Source organism: Alligator sinensis, unplaced genomic scaffold (assembly GCF_000455745.1).
Source record: "Alligator sinensis unplaced genomic scaffold, ASM45574v1 scaffold215_1, whole genome shotgun sequence".
Taxonomy (NCBI): domain Eukaryota; kingdom Metazoa; phylum Chordata; order Crocodylia; family Alligatoridae; genus Alligator; species Alligator sinensis.
In genome coordinates, this window is record NW_005842259.1 from 69,846 (window position 1) to 81,574 (window position 11,729).

At 45.5% G+C, this 11,729-nt stretch overlaps 1 protein-coding gene across 2 annotated transcripts; it reads right to left on the reverse strand.

Moving 5' to 3' along the window:
* Positions 1 to 1,322: 1,322 nt before the first annotated feature.
* Positions 1,323 to 10,384, reverse strand: PHETA2 (PH domain containing endocytic trafficking adaptor 2). 2 transcript variants are annotated; one of them, XM_006027637.3, is made up of 2 exons: positions 9,530 to 10,384; positions 1,323 to 6,305 (listed from the first exon to the last, which is right to left on the reverse strand). In XM_006027637.3, exon 2 carries the CDS (start codon positions 6,284 to 6,286, stop codon positions 5,477 to 5,479), a length of 810 nt encoding a protein of 269 aa, XP_006027699.1. In that variant the 5' UTR covers positions 6,287 to 6,305; positions 9,530 to 10,384; the 3' UTR covers positions 1,323 to 5,476. The 2 variants fall into 2 exon arrangements, with proteins under 2 accessions (XP_006027699.1, XP_006027698.1); XM_006027636.3 differs by lacking the exon at positions 9,530 to 10,384 and adding an exon at positions 7,429 to 8,331.
* Positions 10,385 to 11,729: the final 1,345 nt, after the last annotated feature.

Below are 11,729 nucleotides of genomic sequence, written 5' to 3' on the forward strand. Positions count from 1 at the left end.
GGGCAAACCTGAAAACTGGGGAGTCACCAAAGTCTGCTAAGGACAGATAAAAAAAGCAGTGAAAAGTGACCCTTAGGGGCACCCTCTTGATCTCCAACTTGACCAGACCTGTCCAGCCAGAAGGACCAGCCAGCGACCCCCTTCTGGAAGATAACACCACACTGAAAGAAGCCTCGACTGGCCATTGATGGCAAACTCCAGCGCTCATAGGATAGGTATACCTGACTACTGTGTGGGGGTGTGTGTGTGTGTGTGGGGGGGGAGGGGACCAGCCCCAAGGTTTATGATTTAACTCATTACAGTGTTTCAATCTGCCTAATAAACCAGAATTTTAAGGATCCCGAGTTGGACATTTGTAGCCAACATTATCACGCTGTAAAAAATGGCTGTCCAGCTATGAAAAGAGCCAGCCTGCCACAAAATTAGTGCTTGAAAATGTGCAGCCTCTGCATAGCTTGTTTCTATCCAGTTTTCATATGAACCAGGTGGCAAAGCCTTGAGGTGCCAGCCCTGCCCTGCCCTGCCTGACTGCAGACTGGTAGGGCTACGCGCCTCTCTCTCCAGTGCCTGGTCTTAGCCCGTTCTACACACCGTCACGAGCGTTTCACCTCCGCTGTGCTATGACACAGAGCCCCAAACATTACAGACACTTGGGTCGACTTTCTACCACCTCTGCTCCCAGGAGGGGCTGTGCTCTTGCCAGCCTGCTCTGAGCTGACTCCGAGGTTGCCCCCTCACTGCAGCTCTGTTGATCTCCATCGCTGGTGTGTTTGAGGGCCAGAGGGGGACATGAGAGTGAGTTCCCCCAGCATAACTTCACTACCTCATTTCTGGGATTGGGACATGCAGAGCAGAGAGGGTAGCTGAGCTATCCTTGAAAGCAGTGCCCATGGGAGTGCTGCAAAAGGTGGCATATTCCTGCCCTGAGTCCCCAGCACCCCCCGTTTGAAATCAAAGCAGGTTCAGAACATGGAAGAATCAAGCACAAGCATTTCACAAATCTGGTTAGAAGATACTGAGAAACATTGTATTACAAATTTGGCTCCTGTGATCCCTTCATTCAGCTCATTTAAATCCTTCTTCATTGTCAGGTTACTGTACAAAGGAAAAAGCTGAACAAAAAATTGTAGCAGTCGGTACTACATTATTGTTATTATAAACAGTGCGCTAATGTTTTGAAAGCAGCATGAAGTTAAGCCGGGGAAAACTCATGCTGAATGTCTGCAAAAGATCATCAATGGCAAGAACTGTTAGATTGCATCCAGCAAGGCGTTCGCAATTTGAAACATCTCTCTTATTCAATTTACATCAACACACGGGAGTTACAATCTCAAAAACATTTATTCAACAACACTAGCTAAAAATACAAATGTTAACTTAATGAAACGCAAAATATATACTGGCTCTGTATGTAAAATAAAGGCACATGCAAAATTGTCTTTTAAAGAGGGGAACACAGTATCTACTTACATATAAAAGTACTTCAAAACAACAAAGGAGTGATACTTCAAATTACGCTTAGTGTTCTTTGTTATTTGTATAGATTTTAGGAGCAAATTAGGTGCTGGTGAAAGATACCAGAGTAAGAGTATTGGAGACGAAATTCCTAGATCCAGACAGCAGCAGTAACATAAGCTTCACACACAACCACCACCACCATTTCCTTTCACTTTCTTTGAAAATGTAGTGAGAGAACTTATCAACTGTTATTTATATCTTTGGTCTCTGCTAAAAAAGCCAACTGCAGCGTTACTGGACTTGTGTGTGAGAGAAAGATAGCAACAGCTATTTTAGAAATGGTTTGCAAGCCAAAGCTCAAGTGAGTCCAACAAAGGACTATCACATGACTGTCTTCTAGTTACACGCACCCCAAACCTAGATTCAAACCAAGTGGTAAACAGCATAGTGGTTTAAAAAAAATGCCAAGTGCAAAACAGTAGAACTATGGATTGAACCTGTCCTGAAAAGAGTACAATGCCTTCTGTGATTAGGTTTGTAGGATCAGATCCTTTTTCTGTCAGAGTTCGTGAAAGAAATAAAAATACGTACCAGAACATCTCTTTCTCTTCATAATGTCACATTTCTAAATCAAGCATTTTCCTCACTTGTGTGACAGTTATTTATACTGTCCCAAAGAAAGATGGCAAAAGGTGTTCGCTACAATGTCTTTGAAGTGGCAGTGATTCAAATGTGAAGTATTCAATCCCCTTTTAACAGGAATTCTGTTCGGTGCTGGACTGCAATTTTCATCTGAGAATAATGAAAAAAGGCAGTCCTGAATGACATGGAGAAGTAAGTCTTGCTAAAAGCAATTCCCCTCTGTTTGCTGTAGGGGAAATGCTGTGGCAGGCAGTGAAAACCATTTAACTTCCTTACCTGGGCCTGCAAGTACAAAGGCTGCATGCTCCATTAACCAAATGAACACACAATATCAAGGAACAGAAATCCTGCCTGTCAGCCCTAGGGGCAGGCACCTCAAGGGCACTGATACACAGATGAGCAGGCCTGGTACATTCCATCCAACAGAAGACACATGCACAGGCATTAGCTAATTGATCCCATGTCTAATAGAGCCACAACCCTTGGTCAGTCAGCGGACAGAACTGATTACACTAATTACAAAGACCCAACTGTGATTTTTTTAGTTGCCAATATCTTGTGTCAAAATAGATGAGATAGATGAAAGTCCCCCCAAAAGTGAAGCTAAAGTCATCTGCACTCTGAAATGTAACAGAAGCACAGTATAGACTCATAGAGCAGGTGCAACTACCATTCAAGCTTTTGGTTTCTCTCCAAAATGTGTTTTTGGCTTCGCCCTCTCTCCCTGAAATGTGCTCCCGCCACAAATACCTCAACAGAAAATAAAATCTGATGATTCATTAATTGACAATACCAAATAAAAATGCCTGGGATAGGAGATCCAGTATAGATAAAGAGTACCAGCCAGAGATTACTATTAAGAAACAGAAGTGCAACAGTTAGCTAGAGATGTACAGATCATGTTTTTCACAGTTCAAGGTCCCTTCATTTGATTGTCCGAAGTGGTTTCTTTTAGGATCAAGGTTCCTCTAGTATGTTCTTACACTGTATGAAGGTATGCTATTGCTACATCCCTTAGGGGGAAGGCTTTTCAAAGGTGAATGTAAAGTCCATGGATGTTGGATGCCTACCTCCTCCCACTTGTGCCTTTGAAAACCTCTCTGCCATACTAGCAAGCACAAGGCAAAAGGAGAGTTCCTTTAGCCACCAAGAAATGCACCAGTAGCCTATTAATGCTCAACGTGGAGTGGCTCATTTCTCTTATAGCAGGATTGTACACGTCACAAAAAACTGTATTTTAAAATTGTTTGGGTGGCAAGTGACAAAGGTCTGTGCAATGTAATTTCCTGCTATGAGAAGCAATTCCTAGCAAGCGCACAGAAGAAAAGAGTAGGCAAAAGTGATAAGTGCTGCCTCTGCTCTGCATTGAATACCTTTGCATTGAGTCCCTGGGCTACTTGGACTCCTGGCCCATGTACCTTTATTCCCCAGAAACCCAGCTATCCTTTTAACAACAGCTTGTGGCCAAGCAGGCAATTTCAACACTATAGGCTTGATCCAGCAATGTGTTCCTCCACTTCTAAGTTGGAGAAACACCATGAAGATCAGCAGCTGGAGGGAAGAATGGGGAAGAAAGACTCAGAAATTTAACTTTTGCATTAGCAGAAGTTAAAACTGTTACTGAAAGAGCAGCCTGGGATCGTGGGGGCAGGGAGCAGTACAAAACCCATGTTCACACCTTCAGCCCCTCTCTGTTATGCTCCACTCCTACCATGTGCAGTTACCCATGTTCTTCCTCGAGGGATCTTTCTGCATTTTTGCAGAGGGTAGTTCAGGGAGGGCACCCCTGTTGTGCACATCTGGCAGCCAAGACAGAACTCTATATCCAAAGGGCTCAATGAAAAAGCAGTTCTGGACAATGTCTTCAAGCAACAGTTAGCACGTTCCATATACAGTCTTTCCACAATCAATATGCTGTAGTGAGGCAGACAAATTATGCCTTTGGGAGGTAGCTACACATTATCTACCCCATTTGTCAGAAGGGGAAACTCAAGCTCAGAGCAATTAATTGACAGAGAAGGCCACAGAGTTAGAGCCTGGATTGGAATCTGGGACTTTCTGACTCCCCACCTTTGGCTGAGTCTACATCATGCTGTCCTTATGGAAGACTTGTTGTCCCGCTTATGCTCAGTTTGGAAACGGCATGAGTTTGTGGAGTCTCCATAATGCAGTTAGAACTGGAGGGGAGACTGGTGGGCTTAGCAAGGAAGAGTTTCTAGTATACATGAAAACCAGGGTGATCTACTCACCCATCACCCTGGTCCTCACCCCACCCCCATATCCATGAACACAAAGGCACCTAAAATACATGCACTGATATGCACATTGAAGAACTTGCACCAAAGCAGGCAGTGATGCACATATCCCAGCCTCCTTCACCCTGGCAAGAAGCTACTTTCCCATACCCAATTATTCCTCCTGTGACCCCCATGTGCTGTGCGCCCCCATGCCTGATGCAACCAAAACACCCAGAATCCTTAGGTGGCCACTTGAATTTCCTTTCTTCACCCAGCCTCACACAATATAGTGCATTATGGAGTAGATTTTATAGGAACCCAGGCCTAGTTTTGAAGGGTAGGAGTCCTAGGTTCATAGATCTGAGCCTCATCAATTCAGAGAAATCCAAGCATTAAGCATCCAGCCAGCCACCAGACTGGAGTAAAGCACCATCAGGAATTACAGTGAACCACAGTCCCTGGACCAGCCAAAGCCATAGGGTCCCAAATCTGCTTGCACCTAGGCTAGCGAGCAGAGGCACAACCACAAAACATCAGGCACAGCAAAGGGCTCAGTTTGGCCACTCTGTGTGACATGTTGTTAGTCTGCTACCAATCATGTGGCACTTCAGAAGAGTGTTGCTAAAGCCGACTTTAAAAACTAGCAGGGAATTGATTCTTCCTCCCTCAAACCTAAGCAAAATTTCAGTCCCAAAAATCACAGCAAAGGGATTAATTAGAAAAATGAGACAATAAAACATGCCATTCCACCCATTACCCTTGGCTGATGGAGAAGAAAAAACAAGCACTTGAATGGAAGTAGGGTGATGCCTGTTTTGTGCAGCCAAGTCTAGTCACTCCTCCTCTCACAGCTTGCAGACCAGATTCAGTCTCTAGTGTCCCTGCCATTTCACACGGGCCCACTGCAGAATACCTCAGGGAAATAAGGATGCCCAGGTAAATAAAGTGAAAAAACAAGGTCTCAGGATTATCCACACTTCTCCTACATTGCCTGTGTGTGCGTCCACTCTCTCTTGCTCTCCAGGCAGGAAGGAGGAAAATCCATGTTTCTTAGTTTCTTGGATGGAAGCAGTGTGACCAACTGCAGCAAAACTTCCGTCCAAATCAGCTTGCCTCTTTGTCCCTTCTCTTTCCCATGTTCACAGTTCTCCACTTTTCTTGCTCTCCAGCCACTCCCTTCTCACCTCCGCAATCTCCTGACCATACCAGTGGTGCAGTTTGGAAAAGCAAGCTGTCTCTGGAGACACAGGGCTTTCCTGCAGAGTCAAAGAGAGGCCAGAGGTGGGTGCTATGTACAGACTGCCACCTGCTGAGCGCCGGCGTGGAGGCAGGGGCGGAGGCTTTGAAAACCCTCCATCCTGGTCACAGCAAGAGGCTCCTGCAGGGGTGCAACTGCTGCCCCAAGTGGAGTAGCCATTCTCCAAGATGGGAGGCTTTTCCTGGACAGGTGGCAAAGCAGGATTGGACAGATGCCTTTTCCTACCCGATGACAATTTCCTTGGTGATTTGTGGCAAGCAGCCAAACTTTTACGAGCATCCTCCAGCTGCCTCTCCAGCTCCTTCACCACCAGCCGCATGTAGTCAAAGCTGGCCCGGGAAAGCGCCTTCACCCAGGCCTCCATGGCAGTGTGGCAGTCAGCGACCAGCACATAGGCTTTGGCACCTGCATCTTCAAAGCGTATGGCAAAGGCAAACTCCTCAGCGGATTCACACAATTCCACAGTGCAGCCCTCCAGCACAACCAGCCCCAGGGGCTCCCGGCTGTCTCGGTCCTCAAAATAAAACAGCAGGTTGCCCTTGAGGATGAACCAGCGACGGTGATAGGAGGTTGTGTGGTGGTGGTGATGGTGGTGGTGATGCCTCTCAACACGCTTGCGTAGGAAGCCAGCATGGTCTGCTGGAGAATCGCACGTGGCATAGTGCACCACGCTGCGCTCATTCAGCTTCATCTTCTTGGCAAGTTTCTCCCTGAGGGACAATAAGAAGAACACAAGTGAGTCAGTTCTAGGTCTTGTTGCCAGTCCTGGGTACTTTCAAGGGGCCTGGGACAAGCTACAAAAGTGTAGCTAAAGCAGAAGGCCTCAAAACCTGTTTCTGTGTTGCAGACATTACAATTAGCCTGGACAGCAAAGTAATCTGCCTGTTCAACTAACTGGTTAACTTATGTTTTATCAGCTTTAAAGATATACTGGCAGCACACGTGTTAATTAAATACCCATGTCTCCCTCTCCCCCACTTACAGGAGCATCTGGCTTGGGTGGTAATAATACCCTGCCTGCTGGAGAGAATGGAAGGTCATTGGGAAAGGTATAGGCAGGCAAAGTTCTTTGGGTAAATCTGATATCTTTTATTAGACCAACTAAAATAGTTGGAAAAAAAGTTCTTTGCAAGCTTTCAGGCACAAACACTCTTCTTCAAGCATACGGAGACTCTGCTGCTGTTATGAGTTCTCCAAGGTAGAAAAGAAGCCAAAGTGTGGGAAGGGTAATCATTAAGGGAATTGTAACTGTACCTTAATTCTGTGTCTAAACTTGCAAAAGAGGTCCTGATCACAGACCAGCTATAATCTTGTCTCTCTGAAGGCCAAATAGTCCCGAGTATATGGTAACAGTTTCATTTTCAAAAAATCGCACTTTGGAACAGACCAAAATATCCTATTTGAGATAGCCACCACTGTTAAGTAAGGCATAAAATCCCCACATTGCCTTTCCTGGAGCAGTACCATGCAGAAAAACTTTACTCTAACTCTAGCAACTTCTCAGCTTGAGGCGTACTGAAAAATGTTTACCCTAACAACTCATTCCAGAGACTGGGCCACTGAAGTCGATGGAGCTACATGAATTTACCCAGCTGAGGGTCTAGCCTCTTAATCTGAAGAACAACTGATCTTCTTTTGACTTTTGCTAACTATGTACCAGTACTTCAGTAATATCCTACAGCAGTGAGTTCCTCTGGTTAATGGTGTCACAAAAGATGTGCTGTCTGTGCTTCACCCTTCTGCCCTTCATGTCCAACCAGAAGGAAGCCACCAAAAGCAGGGCAACAAAAATCAGGGCAGCTTGGAAGTGAAATGCAATGTTGAATCACTCACCTGTACATTTCCAGCATGAAATCAACAGGATTGAGCTGGGTAGAAACTCCACACTGATAACAGGGCCAAATGCATCTCCACAAGGCCTACCCTGAACCACACTGTCAACAGCTGTGTAGCAGAACTTGGTGGAGAGCACGACTTGGACTCTTAGGTTTGGTCTACTCAACACAGTGAACGTTTGCCAATGTAGAAGAAAAAGAATCACACCCCTTTTCTGACATCAGTAGTGTAGAGATGTGGCCAGGCACCCAGGGCAAAGTAGAAGTGGTGATTCTGGTTTCCACTGCAATAGTAAATGCACAGCTGCCAGCAAGCAGCCATTTTTTCACTACTGCATGTTTGCTATTGCAACCCCCTTCTGCTGCTATGTGTAGTACCTTTGCCAATACATTTCTGCCACCAAAGCTATGATGGCAGTAGCAATCCCATAATATACGCATACCATCAGTCACTTGAGCGGAAGGGGAGCACCACCATGCATAGGAACACTGAACCTGATTCTCAACTCAGCCCCTGCATTGCATGATACAGCCATCTCCAGGTACCTAATAGAAGTATGGAATTGCATATACAGTTCAACAGGGGGGAACTGCATTATAAATCAATACATCATGCCATCCAAACAGTATCCTTCCTCATTCTTAAGTGGTACTCCACTGCCAACCAGGCACCAATACCCCCTTCTCCAGGCAGGACATAGGGTAATCCTCTTTCCACTTAGTTCCATTAACTAGTGTAGAGTAAGAGAGTCAAGTCCTGGGTGTTTGTAAGCAAGCAGTCAACACATGAAATGCAGGGGTCATAGGAACACATACATTAGCACATAAGCCTATATGAGTCCCCATTTCTCAAGTGTCCTGAAGTCCTTTAGACAGACAAGGTTCTTTGGGTGAATCTGTTATCTTTTATTAGACCAACTAAATAGTTGGAGAACAATTTTTAAGCAAGCTTTCGGGTTCAAAAACCTTTCGTCAGGCTAAGGAAGTTTCAGCAGTTGATGTGTAGTCTTCCTGGATGGAATGAAAAATAAAGCAGCCAGAGGCTGTGCTAGTATGCATATTCTCCAACTATTTAGTTGGTCTAATAAAAGATATCAGATTCACCCAAAGAACCTTGTAGCCGTGTTGGTCTAAGTACATAGGCAGACAATCTACTCCCCTGAAGTCCTTTATTTGCTCACAGCAACATCTAGCACAAGGCTGGCCAACCTGATACACGTGTTCCCCAAGTGGCACACAGCAAATTGGGGATGAGATAGGAAGTACAGCTGTAGATAGGGCAGGGAGCAGAAAGTGGAGTAGCGGACCAAACAGGGGGCACAAGACAAGAAGGAGAAAGCAGAGCAGGCAAGGGAAGAGGATCAGAGTGGCATCTGAGGAGGTACAGCTCATTTGTGGCATGCTTGCCCAAAAGGCTGGCCTCCACTGAAGTAGCACTGAGAACACCAAGGATAAGATTTTCCTTTCACCACCATCATTTACACAATTCTCCTAGATTTGGTGCGAGAAGCCTCCTAAGGGGTTAATGCTACCCCTTGCTCTTCCTCACAATACATAGGCCAGAACCCCTAGCATTCTTTCCAGCTCTTTCACAAGTCCACACTGCTAACGATTAAATGGAGCCTGCTGCTGACTGCAGGAGGCTGTGCCATGACAGAAACAGTGGGAATTGCAAGGGCTTTGTAAATGGACTGGCAACTTTTTGAATGCTATGCACACCACAACAGCAACATCCCTTGTAGCATAAAGGATGCTGTTACCTCTGAGTGGCTGGCAGTAGTGACTAATTTTAATAGCCCATGGCTCTGAATGTTGTTGAGAAGTTTCACAGAAAGGGAGCATCTACTGTGGCAATAGTCTCCCACAGCAAAAATAAAAATCTAGAAGAGATATGATTCCCATGCAGAAAGGGAGACAAAGCCAATATACAAAGTAAATACCTTGGGTCACAGCCTCAGCTAATGCAACCCATCATAACCCCACTGAAGCCCATAGAACTGTTGGGCTTAAATTCATCCAAGCCCTACTAATCAACTGGGGTTGCCAGAATACAAGTAGTCAACTTTACTGGGATTGCCAGAATATAAGCAGATGGTTACCAAAGACTGAGCACGTTAACGCGACTCTTCACCGCTTCACAGTTCGTCTAGAGCTGCTACGCAGGAGTTACTTCCCTCAGCCAGCCGTTCTGGGAAGCTTCCTGGGTTGCGCTGTTGTTCCAAGTCCAAAGGCTTCGTCCTCCTTTAGACATCCATGCAGATATCTCCCTCAGAAATCCATGCAAATGGTTCAGATAGCAAACAGCGAACACTGACTTTACTTACTTACTATTTAACCCTTTAGTGATGTCACTATTATCAATGCTAGCCAAGCTTGTTACATAATATTTTGGCTCATAGATCCTAAAAGTACAATAGCATATCCTTGCACCTTGAGAATATTTTCCTGTTATTTTCCCATCCCCAAATTAATTTCTACCAAAAATTACATTATCATTTTATTTTAAGGTTCTATTGTTCCATTGTTTTAAATGTTCCATGTTCCCTGGCATTTTACTGGGGTTAACTTTACGCTACAATCACTGCCAATTTTGGGTCATCTTGAAAAGACTTCTGGGAGTTTGGTCAACTTGACATGACCAGATTTGATTTTCCTTGCAACACGAGCTACTCCAGCTTTACAGCAGCTGTGGATCTGGCCTGCCAGTTCCATGTGGAACGACATCAGTGTCAGTGAAGTTGCGCAGGTTTTCTGATGGCACAATGACAATCAGAATACACGTCAAACCTGATTTAACAGTAGATGTCCGTGACAATGTACATCTCCTTGACTTCAAGGATTGGGCCTTCTGGCAGGAGGTCTGTTGCCAACCAAATTAAATCCACAACAGATCGAGGGAAGTGATTCTTCCCCTCTATTAAGTACTGGTGAGACCACATCTGGAGTACTGCGTCCAGTTTTGGGTCCCCCACTATAGAAAGGATGTGGACAAGTTGGAGAGAGTCCAATGAAGAGCAATGAAAATGGTTCAGGGGCTGGGCCACATGGCTTATGAGGACAGGCTGAGAGAAGTGGGCTTATTTAGTCTGCAGAAGAGAAGACTGAGGGGGGATTTGATAGCAGCCTTCAACTACCTGAAGGGGGGTTCCAAAGAGGATGGAGCTAGACTGTTCCCAGTGGTGGCAGATGACAAAACAAGGAGCAGCAAGGGATGGTCTCAAGTTGCAGCAAGGGAAGTTTAAGTTAGATATTAGGAAAAACTCTCATGAGGAGGGTAGTAAAACACTGGAACAGGTTACCCAGAGAGGTGGTGGAATCTCCATCCTTGCATATTTTTAAGACCCGGACAGGCAAAGCCTTGGCTGGGTAAAATAGTTGGGGCTGGTCCTGCTTTGAGCAGGGGTTAGACTAGATGGGCCTCCTGAGGTCCCTTCCAGCCTTCATTTTCTGTGATTCTAGGATTCTGCTCCTGTGTGGCCTGAGTGCTTCCAACCCAAATTTTCTATGACTACAAACTTAAGATACTATAGAAGGAAAATAAAAATCATTTTGGCCTGAAAGAGCTGCAAACAATACATGCTATTTGTTCCAGGGCAAAGACACTGATCGGCTTTGAACAGGACTGTTTCAGAGCCAGCTACATAGGCCATCTGAGGTAAGTTCATTCCAAATATTTTAAAACAATTCAGGTAACAAGCCAAATGCCTAACAAACACATTATACACATTGTGACCTGCTCAGATACTATGGTTAAAGGAGCTACAGGAGTACCCAAGACAGGATTTAGAATTAGTACCCAAACAGAGTAGCATTTGTGACAGCTAAGCCACTCACACATTCCAGTTACCTTAGAACCTGTCAGCTCTTGCGACCCAGCTATTAAAACAACCTTAAAAGCACCAGTACTTGTGGGGTTCATTTGGCAGAACCAGTGCCCCCTGCCCCAAAAAGAGTGCCTTCACCTTTCTGGTTCCAAAACAACCCAGCACGGGCTCTCCCGCCCTCGTGACTGAAAGGACAAATCAGCGCCTGCAGCCCCAGTGCTCAGGAACATTCCTACCACAACAAAGAAGGTGGGGAGCTCACAGCAGGCTCATGCTGGGCCCTACAGTGAGGGAGCCGTCTTTCAGCAGCAAACTAGCACAAGCTTTGACAGTAACCTTGCAACCACAAGCCAGTGCATTCACCCTGAGCTGCCAACATCCTGGGTGTGCCTTAAAACAAGCTGACCCACACACTTGGGCGTGGGCATCAGAGTTTCCTGCTGCTCCCCACAGCCCCCCGTGCCCAGGCTGCTAC